At 38.5% G+C, this 23051-nt stretch overlaps 1 protein-coding gene across 1 annotated transcript; it reads left to right on the plus strand.

Moving 5' to 3' along the window:
* The first annotated feature begins 22169 nt into the window (after nucleotides 1-22169).
* On the plus strand, nucleotides 22170-22697 carry LOC110919554. Its single transcript, XM_022163822.1, has one exon. The coding sequence runs from the start codon at nucleotides 22170-22172 to the stop codon at nucleotides 22695-22697; it is 528 nt and encodes a 175-aa protein (XP_022019514.1).
* The last annotated feature ends 354 nt before the right edge of the window (nucleotides 22698-23051 follow it).

A 23051-nucleotide genomic window follows, 5' to 3' on the forward strand; every position in this document is an offset into this window, starting at 1 on the left:
TCAATCCACATTGTATGATAAACAAAGAGAAGTTAATTTTCATCTTGACACGATCGCATCTTTGAGAAAAGAGCTTGAGTTGACTAAAATTGAAAATGATAGAATTGATCAGAAATTGATGAGTTATGTGGCGTCATCGTATGTGTTAGAGCAAATAGTACCACAACAGCCACATGCTTCACCTGCCTTTAACAGTGTTCCACCCCCAATGTGGAATCATTATACACAGAAATATCCAGATGGGTTGGAAGCTGCATTAAAGCTTAAATTGAAAACTATTGAAAGTGATTTGCCTGATAATATTGATATCACTTTCATTGCGTCTGACACTGATAACGAATCCCAGGTTATCAAAAATGTTATTGATCAGGTGTTGGACGATGAGAGTGAGAAATCTGAGAAGGCAAAATAAGTGGAGTTCGGTAGTGATTCTGAGGAGGACGGAAACTTTTTAGATCGTTATTTGTCAAAAACGGATAAAAGTGCGGATGATGATTCGATTATGGTGGCTTACACTATGGTTGGATCTGACAAACTTTACTCCAACACCGAGTTTCCGCTTCAGAACGTCAAATTCGAGAATGTTGAGAAAGTTTTTAAGTTGGTTGAACTAAGTGTTAACGAAATCAAGAAAAATGATTTCTTTTTGAAACTGAAAAAATCAGTTGGTTCTTCATGTCCCACTAGTTCAGAAAAGATAGATGGGGTGGGTAAAAGCCAAAACAAGAAAAATCAGTTAAAGAATAAAGGTATTGGTTTTGAGAAGAAAATGACTAAGCAGGTAGTCAAACCGAAAGATAGAATTGATGATGTGTTTGTCGCTGGTCCTAGCACTGATGCTGAAAAAGATTATATCTTTAGTCAAAAGGCCGTGGACGACTTCAATGCAGCGCAAAAGCTAAAAGTGGAAACTGTCACAACCACTTTTGTAGAATATGATAAGCGTGTGTGTTATCGCTGCAATGAAGTCGGCCACATGGCGAAGCAGTGTAAGAAAGTGATTGAAAAACCGGTTGTGGTAAAAGCTGTTAATAAACAAATGGGTGAGAAACCGAAGGTTGAGAAACCGAAGGTTGAGAAACCTAAGGTTGAAAACAAAAATGTTTCAAAACAAATCATTCAAAAACCTCGACCAAAATCACCGGTCGTTGTAAAAGATAAACAAGTGTTGGTTTCGCCGATCCGAATTCTTAAACGGGGTGAAAAGTTGAAGTCGGAAGATAAGCCAAAATCGACTTTCGAGATTGGCGAGTCTTCTAAATCTCCCAAGACTTCGAAATTTTACCCTAAAGCTAAAACTTTTCAAAATCAGTCATGGGTCGCGAAATCTAAACCATCTGGTGAAATCAAAAAGATGGAAAGTGTGTTGAAAAATGAGTCACAGTTTGTGAAAGATGATGTTGCTGTGTTTGAGTCTGAAATTGATCAGTTTTTGTCGGAATTTCCTAAACTTCATAACAAAGTGAAACAAGATAAAAGGGAAATTGAGTCAAATGTCACATTTAACTTTCCGAAAACAACTGAGAAATGCAATGTAGTTTTTGGTTCAGTGTCGGAAGTTAAAAAGTCGTGGGCATCATTGTTTAACTGATGTGTTTGTGTGCTGATTGCAGGAGCTGCCCAAGTCTGTGCTATCCAGGTGGATAATGGACAGCGGAGCGTCGCGACATATGACGGGATCCTTAGCTCTATTATATGATGTCAAAGCAATTAATGGAAGCTACGTTGGATTTGCTGGTAACCAAGGTGGCAGGATTGTTGGTCAGGGAAAGCTCACAAACGGCATCATATCTTTTGACAAAGTGAATTATATTGTTGAATTGACGAACAATTTGTTAAGTATTTCACAAATTTGCGACAAAGACTTTAGCGTACATTTTACAAAAACAGAGTGTTTGGTTTTAAAGCCAGGGTTTAAAGTCCCTGATGAGTTGGTGCTGTTGTGTGCTCCTAGGGTTAATGATCTTTACATTTTAGACATGAGCACAGCAACACCAACAACTCCTCAAAAACAATGTTTTGTAACAAAGTCAAAAGCAACTGAGAAAGAGTCAATTATGTGGCACAGAAAAATGGGTCATATACACGTTCGTAAAATGAATTTTCTTGTGCACAACGATTTGGTAGAAGGTGTAAATGTTAAGAATTTTCATTTACCTGACGATTGTGTTGCATGTAAGAAAGGTAAACAGGTACGGAAGTCTCATCTGCTAAAGATGCTCAACACCATCCGGTTACCTCTCGAGAGATTGCATATGGATCTCTTCGGGCCGGTCAACGTCAAAAGCATCAGTGGAGATTCTTACTGTTTGGTGGTTACGGATGATTATACAAGGTTTTCATGGGTTGTTTATTTGGAGAAGAAGGACGAAACATTCGATGCTTTGATGGTTTTATTCAAAAAGATGGAAACGGTGTACAAGCTGCCGATCAGAAGAATTCGGAGTGATAACGGAACGGAGTTTAAGAATAACAAAATGTACGAGTTCTGCAACGAGAAGGGGATACTACATGAATTCAGTGCACCGTACACACCACAACAGAACGGCGTGGCTGAACGAAAGAATAGAACCCTGATCGAGACTGCACGTACTATGTTGGCCGATTCTAAGCTTCCGATTTTCTTCTGGAGTGAAGCAGTGTCAGCGGCTTGTTATACATTGAATAGAGTTCTGACAGTGAAGAAATATAAAAAGACTTGTTTCGAGCTGCTGCATCGCTATAAGCCAAATCTTGAGTTCTTAGAACCTTTTGGCTCTCCGTGTACTTTCATAGATGCTGATGGTAAATTCGGAGCGAAAGCGAATGAAGGATTTTTCGTAGGTTACGCCAGCCCGTTAAAAAGGGTGTTTGTACCATGTCTGGGGAAAGTGATTCAGGTCCATCATGTGGATTGTCAGAAGCACACGCCGTCGCAACAACTTCCCGGACAAAGATTCCTTTTCGACTACGACAAACTCTGGGAATCGTTTCATCTGCCGTCCGAGCCGAGTGAGGAGGAACTTGCTCTCATGTACTTGTATCAACAAAGTCAATTGCAAGAGCCGGAATCTAGACCGCTAGATGTTCCTACACCCACCGTGGGTACTCACGATTATGAAGCTGGACCAAGTGGAACCGTTCATATACCGCCAGAGGAACCAGAGGAACCAGCTCCGTCGTTTGACGTTTCTGACGACTCAGAGGAGGAACCCGCTCCTACCTTTGACGAGGAACCAAATGAGACATCAGAGGAGGCTGTTGATCAAATCGTTGATCTTGACATTTCAAATATGGAATCGGAAGTTGTGGTGCCTGATACTGTAATGCCACGGACACTGTCTTACCACCCTTCAGAACGAATTATCGGCGATCTACAGAGTGGTGTCAAGACAAGACATCAGATAGACCAAGCTTTTACATGTTTTTATTCAAATATTGCTGATATGCAGAAAGAAGTCTCACTTAAATGTTTTATTTCGCAGATAGAGCCCAGGACCTACAAAGAAGCATTGACCGAAGACAGTTGGGTGAATGCTATGCAGGAGGAACTGCAACAGTTTGAGAAATTGGGCGTCTGGAGACTTGTTGATCTGCCAAAGAATCAGAAGTTGATAAAAACGAAATGGGTGTTCAAATGTAAAAGAGATGATAGAGGAGTCGTGGTGAGGAATAAAGCACGTCCAGTGGTCCAAGGCTTCAGCCAGCAGGAGGGAATAGACCATGAGGAGGTTTACGCACCAGTTGCAAGGCTTGAAGCAATTCGCATATTTCTAGCCTTTGCATCATGGAAAGATTTCAAAGTCTATCAACTCGACGTTAAATCCGCATTCCTGTATGGCAAGATTCGAGAAGAAGTTTACGTGGGGCAACCACCGGGGTTTGCAGATCCATTAAACAAAGACAAGGTGTACTTATTGGATAAAGCATTATACGGTCTACACCAGGCCTCGAGAGCCTGGTACGAGACTCTCTCGACTTACTTGCTGGACAACGGGTTCACAAGAGGAACAGTAGACAACACCTTGTTCACAAAAGAAGAAGTAGGCCACTTGCTGATTGTGCAGATCTACGTTGATGATATAATTTTTGGTTCCACCAACGACGATTTGTGTAAAGAGTTTGAGAGAGTAATGAAGAAGAAGTTCGAAATGAGTTCGATGGGGGAGATGAAGTTCTTCCTCGGGCTGCAGGTAGAACAAATGCCCGACGGAATCTTCATTCACCAGTCAAAGTATGTAAAGGACGTGCTAGACAAGTTTGATATGACAGATTGCAGTTCTGGATCAACCCCCCTCGCACAGAACCATGGTATTTGTCCGGATGAACAGGGAGTGAAGATGGATGAAACGTTATACCGATTGATCATTGGGTCTTTAATGTACCTCACAGCTTCCCGTCCCGACATCATGTACCCGACATGTCTGTGTGCACGATATCAGTCGAATCCGAAGCAATCACACCTGACGATCGTCAAACGCATCGTACGGTATTTGAAGGGTTGCCCAAGCATCGGCTTGTGGTACCCTCGTTCGGGTGATTTTACCTTATCCGGTTTCGCTGATTCAGATTTTGGTAGCTGTAAACAGAATGCAAAGTCCACCACTGCTGGGTGCCAGTTCTTTGGAACCCGGCTCGTTACCTGGCAGTGCAAGAAGCAAACTGCAGTCGCGCTCTCCACGTGTGAGGCTGAGTATGTCTCAGCCTCCAGCTGTTGCTCACAGATCCTCTGGATCCAACAGCAGATGCGCGACTTCGGTCTGCAATTCTTGGATACGCCGATATTTGTGGACAATGAAGCGGCCATAAATGTTACTAAAAATCCGGTTCATCATTTGAAAACAAAACACATTGAAATCCGTCACCATTTTATTCGAGATTGTCACAAAAAGAAATTAATACGGATTGAACATGTGGGCACCGATGATCAGAAAGCTGATTTTTACACGAAACCGTTTGATAAAAAGAGATTTTATTATCTTTTAAGGTTAAATGGGATGAAAAATCTGCAATCTGGGAGGGTAATCGAGTGTGAAGCCGAGCTGGGCGGCGATCTGACATGAACCGTTTCGAGTTGTCAATTTTTGTTTGTACAGTTGTATTTTTTTTCTGCTTTTCGTTAAAAACAAAAACACAAAAATATATTTTAGTTTTAGGGGGAGATATTCGCAGAAAAATACAAAAACATGATAAAACCATAAAAATCCAAAAACATTAAAAAAAATGCAAAAAGAGCTGTGTAGTATAGGGGAAATGATAGTACATCAGCTAGACGGGCACAGTACGCTAAAGAATTGCAATGTATAAATGCAATTAAGCAGTCTCGCTAAAGATGTGCCGGTAGGTTCTTACAGAATTAGTAGACCAGTTTGGGATATAAACTAAATTTAACTTGCGTTTTCGTGGGGAACACCTCCAGGATATATAGGTAACCCCTGAAATCCTGTTTGAAAGGTCCCGTATTCTGAGATACTAGGTCTTTATGCTCGGTGATATCTGGGGTATTATCCCGGGACTTCTGCTGTATGGAAATACTGACCTAGTCCCCGGATAATACTTTACGCAAAAAGCTTTGAAACATAAGCTTCACCCTCAGCATGCTGATGAAACAATAAAATTGATAGTCGCTGCTGTTGAAATGCAAAAGATCCTCTAAAGGGGACCCACCGAAAAGTCGAGCCGTCATCTCTCTGCTGAACGGAAGTTCTGACCTGAGCTCTCACGGTTTCGCATCTACCCCCAACAGATATCAGTTGTGGTATATTCACCTGTAAGACTGAATACTGGGATCCGGATACGGGAGTACATACTGAGGTGGGAACACATGTTAACGTTTAAGTCTCTAAAACACTAATCACGTATCCCGAACAGATTGAAAGTTTTGCGAGAATTTAAAATGGATCAATATACCGATAATTAACGCGAATTGCTTAATGCTTAAAATGAAATAAGCTTAACGGTGCTTGTGTTCTGTCGGCAGCTGATATGATCCCCTAACACGCTCGCAAAAATATTGTGTGTATATATTTCAGTTTGTACAGCTTTAAACCCAAAAAGATTTTCTTTTCTCATTTTATTTTCGACAACTGATACTGGGAATTGGAAGATCAAAGCCCGTGTGCAGATCATGTCAGTATCTGATGAGGGTTGGGTAAGCTGTGATTGCAAACAAAGATCTGGTATGATGTTTGAAAGATAAAATATGCAAATGTTTGAAACGTTGAAAAGTTCATTAATTTGAACTATTTTTGAAACAAAACGACAGAGTACTTCATAAAACTGATCATCCAGGGCCATTAACTTGGACTTGGTAGGTCAAACAGTTGTCCAGGGTCATTAACTTGGACTTGGTCAACTAGGTGTCAGCGTGTGAAATCGAAAAAGTTGAAAAAATGAATAAAAAATGAATTTCTTGAAAAATAAAGTTGGTTCGCTTTTATGTCACCATCGGTTCGCTTTTCTGTCAAAAGTAACATGTTGGTCCGCTCATGAGAACATGTCGAATAAGCGGTCCAGACCTCATATAAATAGAACAGGGGTCCGCTTTTGTTGTCATTTCATGGTGCTTATACGTCGTCTTCTCTGTGCGATTTCGAGCGATCTCATCTGTTCATCGTGATTTCTTGCTGTTGAAGCCTGTTTTTCTTCGATTCTTGATAGATTCTAGTTCATTACATCATGGGCAAGGTAAGTCCTCTCTCAATCTTAGTTCTTTCGTGTTAAAAATATGTCTGTCGGAATGTTTGCATGAACGGATCGTGTTTTTGAGTTTTAACTGTCATATTTGTCTGAATTGGTAGTATGATTGTTGTCATCTGAGGTTATTGAGAGGTGTATTACTTGTTAATAGATGTAATTTGAGTGTTCGATGTGTGTTGTCGGTAAAGAGTGTTTTCAGTTTCAGATCTAGGGAGTTTTAGGCATATTTGTAGGAATCAAAAGACACCCTTAGTCTCGGAATGATGTGTATAGTCTGATTTTAGAATCAATTTTAGGTTTTAAGCAGTTTTTACAAGTGTTGTAGTAGGACCGCTTTTGCAGACATTCACCATTAGGACCGCTCTTAGGAACACCTTGTAGGTTCGCTTATAAGAACAATCTAGGTCCGCTTTTATGTCATCTGTAGGACCGCTCATAGTTACCATTTTAGGTCCGCCTTTAGGAACACTTTCAGGTCCGCTCATCTATACCATAGCAGGATCGCTTTTAAGGCAGTAATTTTAGGGCATCGCTTATTGGTACCAGGGACGGTTCGCTTTTTGTGTTATTTTTAAATAGGTCCGCTTTTTAGTCATATATTGGGTTCGCTTGTATGGTTATACACTTCATGGTTCGCTTTTATTGTATATTGTTGGTTCGCTTTTTGGTCAGTATTCAAAATGTAAAATTTTTCTAAGTCTTTGATTGTCTTGTTGTTTTGCAGGCGTCACCAAATGTGTTATTCGACCCAGTACACAACAGCTGCATTGATTTAGATGTGGAGAAGTGTCCGTTATTGTCAGAATTTAGCAGTATCTTGGACTACATGAATCGTATTCCAGTGAAGAAAGCGATGACTGACCAGAGGCCGTTGTACGGATCACATATTAGTCGGTTTTGGATGAATGCAAAGTATGACGAGGCAAGCAAGGTGATATCGTCAGTGGTGGAAGTAGATGGAAAGTTGGAGACTATTCTGGTGACTGAAGCATTAGTTCGAGAAGTTATGAACTTTCCTGATGAGGCCAACTACCCCACAAGATTTCCGGAAAATATGGTGAAGGGTTGTATGCTACGTTTGGGATACAGAAATACTTTGAATACCGGGAACTACTTGAAGTCGAAATTTCAGAAATCATTCAAGTTCTTAATTCATTGTATTTTGATTACACTGAGCCACACAAAGGGCAGTTATGACCAGATGAGGGATTACCAAATGAACATGTTGACAGCGTTGGTGTTGAATAAGAAATACAACTTTTCGCACATAGTTTTTCATTATATGGTGGAGAATCTCACGTCGGATGTTAGAACCTGGAGGTATCCACGTTTTGTACAAATGATGATTGATCGTGCATATCCTGGAATTGATAGAAACATTCAGGGTGATCTTCTTGTTCAAGCTCACATGTCTAATAACACTTTGAAGAACCTGGTCAAATATCATCCTAATCATCCAGAGCCTGATCTAGTGATTGAAAACTTCGGATTGCTTAGAGATGCGAACTATGTGGATCCTGATCCGGAAAATCATCAAAAGATGGAAGAAAATAGAGGAAAGTTTATGAAGCAACAAGAAAAGGAAGAAAAAGCGAGGAAGATAAAGAATGAGAAGATCAGGGTTGCGCTGGGAAGAAAGCCAAAACCGAAGGAAGAGAAATTCAAAGCTATCTGAAGACCTATATTCAAGACAAAGACTGCGGCTTCATCCAAGGGGGAGTTTGTTGATGCACAATGTCTAAAGCCTGCGTCTTTTTAATGCTAGTTTAATGTATAGGGTCCAGATAGGTTATTTTGTATAAGTTCAGGGGGTTAAAGTGTAATTTTATGAAGTTTATGTTGTAGGTCCGCTTTTGTGGCATGTGTCCACAAAAGCGAACCAGCTTTGTTGTCTGGACCGCTCTTGTGGACATGTCACATGAGCGGACCGCATGGCCTATAAATACCCCCGGTTGTCATTTCATTTGTAACGTTGTCTGGAACTCCACGTCGAACTGCTGTCCGTACGGCAAGCGTTATCAAGTGAAGAAAAAGTATTTTAAGTGTGAATTCTCTGTTTCTACTCCATTCTTTTACGGTTTTCTTTGTATCATGCTGAAAATGTGTTTCCGCCACATTTTCAGTAAGCACTAGCTCTGATTGACTCACTCGAGAGGTCAAAACTGATCCTACAGATCCTTTAGAGACCCTTAATGTCCCTTGATGAGCTCAAAGCTCTGCTTGTCCCTGCTGGCCCTTCCTCAACCAAGTTGCTATCTGGAGATGCCTCTCCAATACTGTCCTTTGAAACAATAATCTTCGATATGGTTGTACTTTAACACTTGACATGATGCACCCAAGACACTCTTGCTTTTGGTTGGGGGGGGGGGGGCTTCGTGTTGGTGCCTTCCTAATGTTTTACTATACCATACTCGGTAGTTTAACTATGTCTTTGTGGACCTTGCTTTTGCTTGTTCGTTGTGTGTTGTTTTTCTTTTTTGCAGGGATATTTTGCAATTGTGATCTGTCACAGATGGCTCAGGAGCTGCCAGCCGTTGTGTCTTTGTTTTGGGTGCCTTTTTCCTCCGGGGCTTATCAAAACACATAAGTTGGTCCCCACTTGTAGCTTTCTTCATAAATTCCCATTGGGGGGTGTCTCCTGCTTTTGTTTCGTTGTAGAACTTTTGACGTGTTATTGTACACTTTTTTCTGTAACCTTTATAAAAACTCCTTGGTGCATTTTTGCATGCTTGGCTTGTTAGATTCCTTTCAAGTATTTTAGTGTGTTTTAGTACACTTAGTTTGTAGTTTGTTTACAAATATTTTAGTGTGTTCTCGTACACCTGATTTGTAGTTTGCTTACAAATTCGTGTTGCTTGTAAGGGAGTAGTTTATAGACAAGCTTACAACCATTTATTATGATAGTCGACTGTTTGTCTGTTTCCCTGAAACGAGTCGACTTCGTCCTGCCCCACGGCCGGGCGTTTAGGATCAGTATGCTTGCTATACCGATTTACACGTGTGTACGTCATTCATTGTGGTGGGTTTGCAGTTATTAGGCACGTCTGCCTTAATGCATTACCCGTTTGCTAGACCTCGTTTTTTATCGGTCCTGAGGTGTTAGAATAATTTGTAAACAAGGAAATCATTCATTACCACATGTGTTGAGAAAATGATATCCTTAGTACATAGTTTTACAAAAGGGTTAAGAAAAAATTTAGCCATAAGTCGTTTTACAAAAGTGGCTCTAAAGCCGTTCTTACAAGTTTCTTCTTGGGGGGGGGGGGGTTGTTTCTTACATGAAGTATTTCCGGAGTTTCTCACTAAACCAAACTCTTGCTTGCTTCTTGTCACACCCCAACCGATGGCGGAAACATCGGGGCGCGGCACTGAGCGAAACAGATTGTCCATGACAAATTCCATAACAACTAAATTACCAGATAGTTAATATTATGTCCCATACCATAACCCATCAAGTAAAAATAATTATTACAGACATCGATATCTCAAAGGCAAATAACATGTTCCGACAACTCAGATTTAAATAAATAATTTGTCTTTGTTTCTAGACTCCATCCTAACATGATTTCCAGCAAGTAACTTGCAAAGCATCCTAAGCACCTGTCACATACGTTAAAATAGAGGTAAATACACATAGTGTAAAGGTGAGCATACAAGTTTAATAGTAATCGTAGAGTTTGAAATCGTTTACGCATAACCAGCATGTAACATGTAATAAAGTGAAGGCTAGTAGGTTATCGACAGAGAGATATGCACAGACGTGACTGCGAGTTGTAGAATGCGCAACACATATCCCCACCGGGACACGTGAAGTAAAGCCCTTAACAACCCCTATCCACGACAGGCGCTGAGTCCAAACTATAGTACTATCGTTGCTAAGGTGTTAGGCAACAATCACTGTGTTAACATAACATACAAGCATTCATCGAATAACACGTAGCATGCAATAACGGTCAGCGTATAAATAGTGTTTGCGTTGTGTGTCGATTGTGATTTGAATAAGTAACGTATGTAACACCCAAAAGTGCGTAAAGCAAAAAGGGTTCGAGTATACTCACTGATAGCGTTTAAGTTAATAAACACTGTCTTGGATTGAAGGGAGCGCAAAGAGATTAGCCTGAACAGTTAACGATAGCATAAGCGATGAACGATGCGTAAATCGGTGAAAGTGACTAAGTGTCAAATGGCAATCCGTTCGGATGGTCATCCGATCGGATGGCCATTCGGTCGGATTGACAATCGTTTGGTAAGGATGTGTTTGTGTATGATGGCTTTGAAGTTTTCGTTGTAGCATTTTAAAAACAGAGAAGTATCTCTACCCTTCAGTCGATCGATCGAACGGTTGTTTGATCGAATAGTGATCCGACGAGCGAGACATTTCAGTCGAGAACATGTTCACAGTAGGATTGTCACTCGATCGGATAGAAATCTGTTAGAAACTGATGTTCTTTGAAAACTATGAAAATGTTTAAGTGTTGGAACCAAGTGTAATCCGATCGGATAGCAGTTCGGTCGGATGGCTATCCGATCGGATTACACTTGGTTCCAACACTTAAACATTTTCATAGTCGGATGGCAATCCGATCGGATGGCTATCCGATCGGACGGCAATCCGTCCCAACGAAACCTGCTCGTCTTACACTTGATTATTTTTGAAAGTTTTGCAGTTTGATCGAGATGGTGTGATAACGTGCTAAACAACGGAACCTCGGCAAGTCCTAAGTCATTCGATCGAACATGAATCATCCTAATCCGACCAGTTGACCATTCCTTAACGGTTGTTCATGTTTAACCCGAAATCGATTGTCTTTTCGATAGAAACTAGATCTCAGACTGGCACTTCATAAGAAATGAGTAGAAGACCTGCACGAGCTCCGATTCCATCAATTTTGAGTGCATTGAGTGTAAAAGAGTTGAAAGAAAGTTGTGCTGGGATCGTAATCTGACTTTTATAGGTTCTAGAATCGTGACCTGGCTCACACTCTGCTCAGGTTTAGACATGGGGATCTACACAAATCTCTACCACAAAATAAATTTCACTAATTTAAAATTTGACAAATTTAATCTATGCTCACCACTTGTAGAAACAAACGCAAAACATCATTTGTTATAATATAACATTTCAAAAACTACAGGCTTTGAATCGAGAACCTGGCTCTTTTAAATATTTTATCTTTTCTTTTCATCTCGAACAAACTTTCCCAAATCTGTTCATCATGTTTAGCACTTGGAATTTTGAAAATCAGCTTTTCATCATCAGTTGTCGAAAATCTTTTTGTATTTTCAAAAATTTATGCTAAAACACACTGAAAATCTTTTTGGATTTTAGTTTTTTTTAAATGCAGTTAAAGAAATATTTACATACAATATTTTTGTGAGTTTGTGTAAGAGGATCATATCAGTTTATGAGATAAATCACTAACAACGTTAAGCTTTAAACATTTTAAGTTCTAAACGATTCACCTAGATTGTCAGTATACTGATCCACTTAAATTTTCACAAAAAGTTCAATTGTTTCGAGATACGAGATTAATGTTTTAAGCACTTAAACTTATTCGCGTGTACCACCTCAGAATATACTCCCGTATCCAGACTTCTATATTCAGTCTTACAGGTGAATGTACACTGATGATATCTGTAAACGGGTAATGCGAGACCATGAGAGCTCAGGTTAGAACTTCCGTTCAGACAAAGAGATGATGACTCGACTTTAGGTGTGTCCCGTTTGGGGATCTTTTCTTCAACAACACATGATTAGCATTTTTCAATGTTTCGTCATTTTTTTATGCTGAGGGTGGGCTTTATGATTAAAGCAGTGTAGAGAATTATACAAGGACTAGGCTATTGCTCCCGCAAAATCAGAAGTCCTGGTATAATACCCCAGATATCATCACGCACAAAGACCTAGTATGTCAGAAATAGAAAGTCTTTCAAACAAAATTTCGGGGGTTACCCATATATCCGATAGATGTTCCCCATGAGATAAGTAAGTAATGATATTTAGGTTTATATCTCTAAAATAATCTACTGAATGTGTAAAAACCTACTGGCATATCATCCATGAGATCGTTTATCACATTTGACTTTTCATTTCTTTAGCGTGTTGTGATAGTCCACTGATGTACTATCATTTCCTCTTTTCCACAACAAAACTCGTTTTTAATTTTTCGATGTTTTTGGCTTTTTAGATTATATCATGTTTTTGAATTTTTCAAATTTTCGAAATTTCTAAAATTTTACTCCCCCTAAAATCAAAATTATGTTTCAAATTTTGATTTTTAAGGAAAATTTGAAAAACAAACTATACAAATAAACTGACAACTGTTGTGAATTGCTTCAGTTCGCCATTCTTTTGGCATAAACAATCAGAACTCCCCCTTACAACAAACTATTTTCCCATTATGATTTCAAAACACTTAAGTTTGTTTTAATCAAAATGGTTTTTCCGGAAAATAAATTTTGTTGATTTTCACAAACCATTTGTAGGTTAGGGGATAAACTCATCACTTTGTTTTTCAAAAACTCTTGAAAGAAAGTTAAGTCAAGTTCAACTTAATGACCTTGATTAACCACTTGTAGGTGAAACCTCTTTTACAACCACTTGAAGATTCAACCAAATATGACAATTTTTAACAAAACTACCACTTGTAAAACGAAATTTCACAAATGTGAATTTCTCAAGAAAGATGCCGATTCCTACTCCCCAATTACCAACCTGGGAGTTCCGGCAAGTCAGGATTTTTACATACGGAAAACAGACATCCAAGCCTGACCAAACTTGGATGTGACCTTTTCAACTTCTCCTAGGGTTTCAACATTTTTTTTTCTTCATAAAAATCTTTCACCCCTTTGGCCATTCCCTCGACCATTTTCCCAAAAATCTTTTTTCACTTTTCCATTGAAAACCTTTTCGACATCAAATTCATTCTTTTCAGAATAGAATTGATTCGAAATTTCAACTTTTCCAACTTTTGATTTTAAATTTTCAGCCCGCAATGGTGGAAAGTTAACATCATCCATTGGTGGTACTGAGTTTTCACTTTTTACCTCAACTTGTGGCTCCTCTGACTTTGACGAGTCAGATTCATTGCCAGATTTCACATCTGTTTTCTTAGCAACCCATGTTTGGTTGCTAAGATTTACCCTTCTTTTGTAAAACCTTTTCGAACATTCACCAACTTCATATGTTGAGTTTTTAAACACTTTGAACTTTTCAGTTGGTGTTTCAGTTTTATTAACAACTTTTTCTTTGAGTTTAGAAGACACTTCCTATTTTGTGTTGGTTGCCTTTGGACAGTTCTAGGCAATGTGACCAACTTCTTGACATCGGTAACAGGTTCTTGTCTCTTTTCTTAGATGAACTCCATTCTTCTCATGTTTCTGTTTTTCAGCAAAGAACGCTTTGTTCGATAGCTTTCAGAATGAGCTCTTTGCTTCTTCCTCAGAACTTGACCCTGAAACAAATACTGTTTTTGTTTTAGAAATTTGTTCATTTTTATGATTTTCTGGTAAAGTAAAACCTAAGCCTTTCTTTTTGAAGTTACTGTTATGGTTTGGTTTCTTTTGAAAACAAGAACCAGAACCGTAACCTTTTTTCTTGTTTAATCTTTGTTGAACTCTTGAAGTGTATTTTTTAGGTTTTTCAGTAAGATTTACATCTTTTATTTCGGAAATATTATTTTCTGTTAATTTGAAAACCTTTTTGATCATTTCAGTTTTTACACCTCTTATTGGAAATTCCTCATCAGAATATAATTTGTCTGAATCATTCAAAGTATATGCCACTTTGATTGGTTCGTCATTCAAATTAGATTTTGATAACAGAAATTCTTTATTGTAAACCCTTTTGACCAACGATTTTGGACTGTCAACTGATGAACTCAAACTCTCAGATTCGGATTTTGACTCTGACTCCTCATCTCTATCCAACACCTGATCGACCACCTTTTTTATTAACTCAGACTCATGATCAGTGTCAGACGATGTGAATGTGACATCAATATTTTCTGGTAACTCATCAGTTGTTTCAGACTTTAATTTTATATTGACTGCCTTTTTGACTTGCTCCTCATTTGGTTTTTTGGGAGAATAACCTTCCCAAATCAGAGGCAGACACTTGTTGTAACTGACACTTTGTTTCTTACCAGTATCCTTCTCTTTTGGCTTCTCATCTTGAAATGCTTCAAAACCTGCAACAGTAGGATAAATTCTGTTAATCAAATAATCAAAACTTGAATAACTTTGCAGCAATCGTCTGATTCTCTCATTTTCTATCTTTTCTGTCTCCAGCTCCTACTTCAACTTTGCACATTCTTCAATATAGTGATTGATAGCCTTCTGCTTAGACATCATCACTGCATTCATCATGGTTAAGGCATCTTCTCTTTCAGAATTTGTCTTTTGCAAACTATTCACTGTTTTATTCAACACATCATATGATTCTTTCACATAATTGACATCGAATAACAATTTTTCTTTCATCTTGTCCAACTCACTATATTTCTCATCTTTTTCTTCACAAAGTTTGCATGGTTCCAAACACTTTAGACATGGTTTGGAGACTTCAACAATCTTTTCAACTTCGATTAACTTTTCAACTTCAACTATCTTTTCAATTTCAACCACCTTCTCAACATCTTTAACTTGTTCAGATTTCTCCTCCTGAGCAACATTCTCACATTTCACCTTTTTCTATTCTTTTGCTGCTCGTTTCTCCTTCAGCTTCTCCAATCTATCTGCAAAATAAAATTTAAAACTTTCAGGAGATAATTGAGTTTTTCCAATGTTTATTTGAATTTCTTCTTCATTATCACTGTTATCAGTTGATGATTGATTAAACACTTGTGTCTATTCTGAATTGTCATCTGAAGAAACAAACTCTCCAACTTGATTTTTCTCAACCCTATCAAACATATCCATCCATTCTTTCATCAAATCTGGTTCTTGAACTATTTGTGCAATAAATGCTCCAAGCTTTGAATCAGGTGGAATGTATTTATCCCAGCTAAAACCTTCTGCCACTTTTTCATCATCTTGATCTATTATACCATAAAGAGCTCTCTTTGATGACTCTTCGATCTCCTTCTTAGCATGTGCAGTTTGTGATTCTTGTTGTTGATACGGTTGTTGAGCAACTTGTTGATAAATTGCTTTCCGATAGTAATCATTATTCCCGAACGGATTCTGAGCTCGTCCTGCTTCTCGATTAGTACATTCCCTCTTGAAATGTCCTTTTTCCCTGCATCGAAAACAAGTAACTTTAGATTTATCAAAACCCAAAGTAGAAACATTTGCATCAACACACTTGCTAAACACCACTTAATATCCATAAGCTCCATTTCCTTAGCATCGATCTGATCATAATCCTCTTTTGTCAACATAGGATTTCCGACCCTTCCTGCAATCAAACCCTCATATGATTCTAACACTGTAGCAAGTAATGCCATGTGACCTTTAGCTACTTCTTCAGAGAAATTTTGACCATTCTGAAGATGCAATGCGATGTTGCAATGTAATACATGACCAGTACTGCTGTTTGAGCTTTGGAACTGATGACTTGAGGTTGAAACATTCGGACTAACACTCGAGTATGAAGAAAATCCACTGCTGCTGTTTGGACTTTGATTGATTGATCCAGATGAGTTTTCTGCGCTGAAAGCGGTTTGAACCTTCGGACTTGCTTCAACATTCTGAACATTCCCTTTGTAATACATCTTGATGTCTTGTTGACCACTTGGATTGTTCATTCTAGCAATCTTCTGTTGTTCAAGATCTTGTCCTTCAAGCTTTTCAATGAACTGAGAAATTGTCAATTTATCATATTCTCCAGTATTCTTTAAGATCATCAAATATGTACCCCATTCTTTCTGAGTTAAAGCATCAGCTAATTTGTCAACCCATTCTTCTCGATCTTTGCTTATATCCAACAAAGACATTGATCGAACCAAATGACAATATCTTTCAATCAGCATCTTTGTAGTTTCACCTGGCAAACTCGTAAACAAGTCAAATTCTTTCTTTAACAATGAGTTCTTACTCCTGATCATATCTGTACTTCCCTCAAACTTAATTCGAAGTGCTTCCCAAATCAATCGTGAAGTATTATCGTGTTGAAGTAATATGAAGATGTCTTCTTTCACAGCTTGCTGAAGTAGACTGATCATCATCTTTTCTGCTTTGTACATGTCTTGTTCTTTGTCCGACAATTCAGAAATTGTTTTATTAACTCCCACATCTGTACGAGGTTTAACATACTTTTTCTCAATACATTCCCAAGACCTCAAATGATTATCTTGAACCCAATTTTCAAAACGATCTTTCCAACCATAGTATTCTTTAATGCCCATTAGCTTCGGGGGTTTTTGCAACGTTCCTGTTTCATTTTCCATGTTCACGCTCTGAGCAATGGTAACAGGAGTACTCGGGGCAGTAGCAAATGCGTTGTAAAACTCTTCTTCCATGTTTCGGTAAAAAAATTCACAAACACAGCTTTCAAACGAAATGCACTCTTCAAGCGAAATGAACTCTTCACACGATATGACTCCTTCACACGAAATGAACCCTTGATACGAAATGGCTCCTTCAAACGAAATAAGCGATTTCATGCGAAATGGATGATTTCGTACGAAATGACTAACTTCAAACGAAATGAATGATTTCGTGTGAAATGACCTGATCTCAAGCGAAATGATGATTTCATGCGAAATGAATCAAATCTCAAACGAAATGATGATTTCGTGCGAAATGGAAGAATCAATTCGCGTGAAATGATGCTGATGTCATACTTTCGGCCATGTTTTTGTCAAATTGATCAACTATTAGGTCGATTTTATGTCTAATTCTTTCAAGGCTTTGTTAAAACAGACTTTCGCTTATAATGTGTGAAATTCAATCCATTTTAACCGTAAAATTTTGTTAATTTTGAAAAAGAAGGTGTAGAAGTCAAAATTTTGATGAAGCCAAGCTGAATTCGGTAAGAACTGTTCCTCCTGTGCTCTGATACCACTTGTAGGATCGTTTTCACGACCAAAACAAGTCGTTCAGAAGGGTTCCGATCAATACGAGAGGCAGAAACTAACGTATCGACTTTGAAACAGCTTGATTTACACTCTAAATGTCTTTTTGATTGATGTAACAGCTTTTTATAGCGAGTAGACACTTCAGCAGCACTTCGGCTCTGGAATCGAAAAGTTACAAATGAAATCACCAAGGCTACTATTTATAGGTAGAGCCATTTCGCACGGAACCACTCATGCGAAATGATCATTTCGTACGAAATGGCTTCACCATTTCATGCGAAATGGACTTTCAACACTAAAACCCTATTTTCTCGAACAACGTGCCCTGATCTTTCTAATCTATTACAAGACTCGATACAAGACGAAGTCGACAGACATATGCACCAACAAGAGTCAAAGGTGAAAATGATAAGTGTGTGTAGATCATAGAAGTACAAGATTTGAGTTGGAAACTTACAAGAATCGCGAGAAATCGAGAGAAAAGAGGGCTTGTGTGCAGCTGGTCGAATGAGAGAGCTGTCACATCACTTGTGATGTGACATGGGGTATTTATAGGTTGCCAAAGAGGGAAAGTGCATAGGTGTCGGATAGGATGGCACCGATCGGATGGCAATCCGATCGAATGGCAATTCCGATCGGATGGACATTCGATCGATTGGCCATTCGATCGAGTGGCTCCGACGTGTTGCGTTTCAGCGTTTCGTTTCGCGTGTTGGACGTTGCGATGCGTTTAAGCGAGGGGGCGATGCGATTACATTACCGACCCTCACATAAATACTATATCTAACATATAATCATCATAAATAACTTGCGTTTAGCATTTGCGATTAAGGTTGCATTGCAGTAGAGTTGCGATTGCGCTTCGATTAATCACCACAAACATAAAGTAAACATGCACAAGTAACACACACACGTAAAACAATATTCAGAATCTATTGATCAAGGCGCAAATGCGATTGCGATGCGATTAGCGAATAAAGCGATAAAGCGATAAAACATGCGATAAACATCGATTAAACATCGATTATTAATAGATACTCCACATAATACAACTAAAGCGATTAAAATATAGAGTTCGATTACGAGTCAAAGAAGTCAAAGCAGTAGATAAGCAAGGAGTGACAGATCGCAAGTAGCAATCTTTTCTTCCTTTGACTTTGACTTTGATTTTGATTTTGACTTTCGGAACACGGGGTGTTACACTTCTTCATGTTTACATTAGTTGTACGGTACAACTAGCATGTCATTTTTTTCTTTCTTTTGCCTTCTCGCACAACCAGAAAACCCACAAACCCACAGTTTGACTTTGTAATTGCATGTAATAAGCGTATAAAGTCACGTCAAAATGACCAAATCCGTCGTTTCTTCTTACCAACAGGTGGTCTTCTTTTTCCTTGTACGTACCAGCCGACACACCCTTTTGTTCACATTGAACTTCTCGATTGACACCAATGGATCACATAGATTCTTTTGTTCACGTAGAACACTTCTTCTCTCGCTTTTCCTCTTCTCAATTGATTCACATAGAATTCCTCTTTAATCGGACTTAACGAATCACACAGATTCTTTTAAGGCTCTCACAGAACCTTTGCACCACAAACACTGATTTCTTCTTGATCACACACCATCCGGTTCACCCAGAACCCTTTCTGATCTTGATTTCATCTTCTCTGCGATCACATAGAGCTCGGTACATCTCGGTTCACATAGAACAATCTTGGTCGCACAAATCTTCTTCTTTGTTTTATTTTCCCGGCTCACTCAAAACCTCCGCTGCTACTGCTATTTTTTATTAGAATTAATGTATCTTTCCTTATTCTTCTACGACTTCTTGTTCACCTAGTATTACTCACACAGAACCAATTCTTCTCTCTTGGTCTCTTGATGGTAATCAACGGAACATAATACATTTATCTCAATCTTTCTTCCTCTTCAATGATCTTTATCTCTTTTTTCAGCCCAGTAGCAAACCAGGGTCGCTTCCCTCTCATCGAAAATGACTCTAAAACCTGCCAATCCCTTCGTACGAGCTTATAGATCTGAAACCAAATGTTGGATTTTAAACTTCAATCACTCACAAACAAACTCACAAATTGATGATTGTTTATTGCTTTCGAAAACCCACACCTCAATTTCATTAGACAATGCAAATATATACATAGACCATGCATACGTGATGACTGAAGTGCACCCACGTTTTGATCCACTACAAACTAATCCTAAAGATTTGCATCTATAAATTCACTACTTAGACTCAATCAAACACATAAAACATGTGACTAAATACAACCTTCTCTGTTGACCCGTTTGACCTGTATCCTATTACGAAGGTCCATTAATTGTACCTGATAACCCGATTTAGAACCCGTCAAGATTAACTAACAACATACATATGCATTAGGAACAGGCTTGCATTTATTGGGACAATATTAGGACATTGCATTCATTTGTTAACATATGCATTTTGCATGTTTGTGTCTGGTTTGGAACAGAAAAGCATACATATGCATTTGTTATAGAAAATGCATACATATGCATTAGGAACATGTTTGCATTCATTTGGATAGTATTAGGACTTTTCATTCATTTGTTAACATGCGCATTTTGCATGCTTGTTAACATATAGCATTTTGCATGCTTGTTAACATATAGCATTTTGCATTTGGAACAGAATTGCATACATATACATATGTATTTGGAATAGGTTGGCAGCATGATATGGGTCAATGAGTTAGGTGTTGGATATAATGTTCAATTGTCGAATAAGATTCAACGTTGCCGTCAAGGTACGACCCAAAGAGTTACACTTTGGGACAACGAACATTTAAAGGTGTTTTAATCGTTAATCACCGGATCACGAAATAATAAGCGGAATAAAAGAAATGGGTAATTATTTAGAATAATTACGGAAAGTAGGTTTAAATATTATAATTAATTTGTTAATTATAATAAATTACATATATATAGATATATATTGTTAATTATCTAGATAATTAAAAAGAGAAATAATTGTTTTAATTGTGAGATAATTATGAAGGAGTTGTGTTCAGAATACAATTGGTTTAAAATAAAAGATATATCTTTTATATATTAGCTCTCATAAAAATCTCAAAATTAAAAACTCTCAATTAAAAATATACATATGGAACTTTTAGTTGAAATTGGAATGCTTTCAAAAGTCCAAAAGAAACAGAACAAAAATAGGATACGAAAAACTTCAATTTTTGGTTGTTTCTTGGCCGTCGCAAAGAGAAAAGGAAGAGAAGGAGCGCTTGTGAAATTTTAATTGGCTAGTAAAACAAACCTTTTTGTTTCTTCGATTACGCATAAGGTAAAGTTTTGAACTTTATTTTCTTCAGATTAAGGTTTCGTTTGAAATCGTTTTAAACATACAAATTCGATTTCGTGGTTAACGATCATCTAGCGAGATCGTTCGTTGAACCAATATGTCTTTCTTGGTAGTCACGATTCTTTATTTTATTTTAACCTATTTTGATTGTAAGGAGATCGCTGGTGGAATCGGATTAGAACCGAACCTCGTGTACATGTTTTCCGATGCGTTTAGTTTGTTTGACAAATTACTAAAATTATTTTCTAAAAGTTACACGAAAATTCCAACATTAGGATGCAGGATATGGTAATGGGTCATGGTGATATGGTTTACAGGTTTGTATGATATGGGACTGGGTCATGGAACAGGTTTGTATGATATGGTAATAGGTCATGGAAAAGGTTTGTATGATATGGTTTGCAGGTCTGGGAAGATACATGGAACAAGTTTGCTAGGATATTGTAATGGATCAATCAGTTTGGATGGGTCAAACCATCGCAAAATGGGTAATGGGTTTGGATTTTGGAGGGTTAATTAGTTTGTTTAAAGGGTGTTGGAATATTAAAACCATAGGGGTGCATACTGTAACGATAAAAGGGTAGTTTAGTCTTTTCACGGGATTTTTAAATGAGAGATAACAGTTATGTGACGGCAGATGTGCGGACTATGAAAGATAGAAACCACGAGGGGGCAAAGTGCAAAAATAAGCTTCAGGGAGGTATCTTGCTCCCGTCATCAAACCACAAGGAGGCAAAATGCATTTAACTCAAACATTTAATTTAACCATCCAAAAATATAATGTTTTCATACATGTAAGAGAGATTTTAGGTTCAAATCTCCTTATCTACATAACCTTTTTTTTAAATAAAAGTCTTAGTCGATAAGATTTCCATATATTTGATTTATGTAACAGTGTGTAATTGTGTATATTTTCCATAGTTAGTTACCCTTGTTTAGGAATGATAGCTGTAAATCAGTGGTATTCTCCACTATATATTCTGTAACATTTTCCTTGAAGAATGACAAAAACATTTACAAGTTTTCATGGTATCAGAGCTCATACCATCACCTCCGCCTTTTTTTGTCTTCTTTTTTCGCCGCAGACCACGGTCGTTCTGGCCTCTTCCTTCTGTTCAGTAATGATGGGAGACAAATCCATCGACCAAATCAATGCCAAACCTAATGAAAAACTTGTTATAGCCCTTCATCCTGCATACACAGTTACAAACATTCAGACTAAGGTCCGGATCCTTGACGGGACAAAGGTCACTTATTCCTCATGGGTCAAACTTTTCACCTTACACGCCCGGGGGTATAAGGTCCTTCGTCACATCGATGGTACGCCATCACCACCAAAAGAAGATCCAACCTATGAAGCCTGGGAAGAACTTGATGCTGTGGTTTTACAATGGATATACGAAACTGTGTCTGATGAACTGTTCGTTCGGGTACTTAAAACCGAATCTAATGCCCGAGAGGCATGGGTCCGCATCTCTAAGTTGTTCCTCAACAACAAGGGTTCTAGAGTCGCGACTCTAGAACATGAATTCTCCAATTTGAAACTGAAGGCCATGCCTTCCCTTGAGGCTTACTGTCAACGCCTTAGGGAATTGGCTGATATGCTAGATGATGTCGAAAGCCCAGTCCCAGAAAGTCGACTCATCATCTAGCTTGTTCGCGGACTACCACCGGAGTACTACACCACTGCCTCTCTCATCAATCAGAACCTCCCCTCCTGGGAGGATGTTATCGGGATGCTACAGCTTGACCACCAAAGACAAATGGCTCGTGACTCTCTTAGTGATGCAAACGCTAACACTGCCCTAGCAGTAGTGTATTCTGAACCAATTGTTGCAGCCACCTATGTGCCTCCCCAGCGCCGCCCCAATTCCTCCTCTGCTCCCAGAGGTAATTATCATGGTGGATCCAACAACAGACATAGGTCAGGTAAGTCCACTCGGCCCAACAACCAAAACAACCAGACTCGTGGTGCTTGGCCCAACTACTACGACCCACCCAACACT

This window comes from Helianthus annuus, chromosome 16, assembly GCF_002127325.2.
Source record: "Helianthus annuus cultivar XRQ/B chromosome 16, HanXRQr2.0-SUNRISE, whole genome shotgun sequence".
Taxonomy (NCBI): Eukaryota; Viridiplantae; Streptophyta; class Magnoliopsida; order Asterales; family Asteraceae; genus Helianthus; species Helianthus annuus.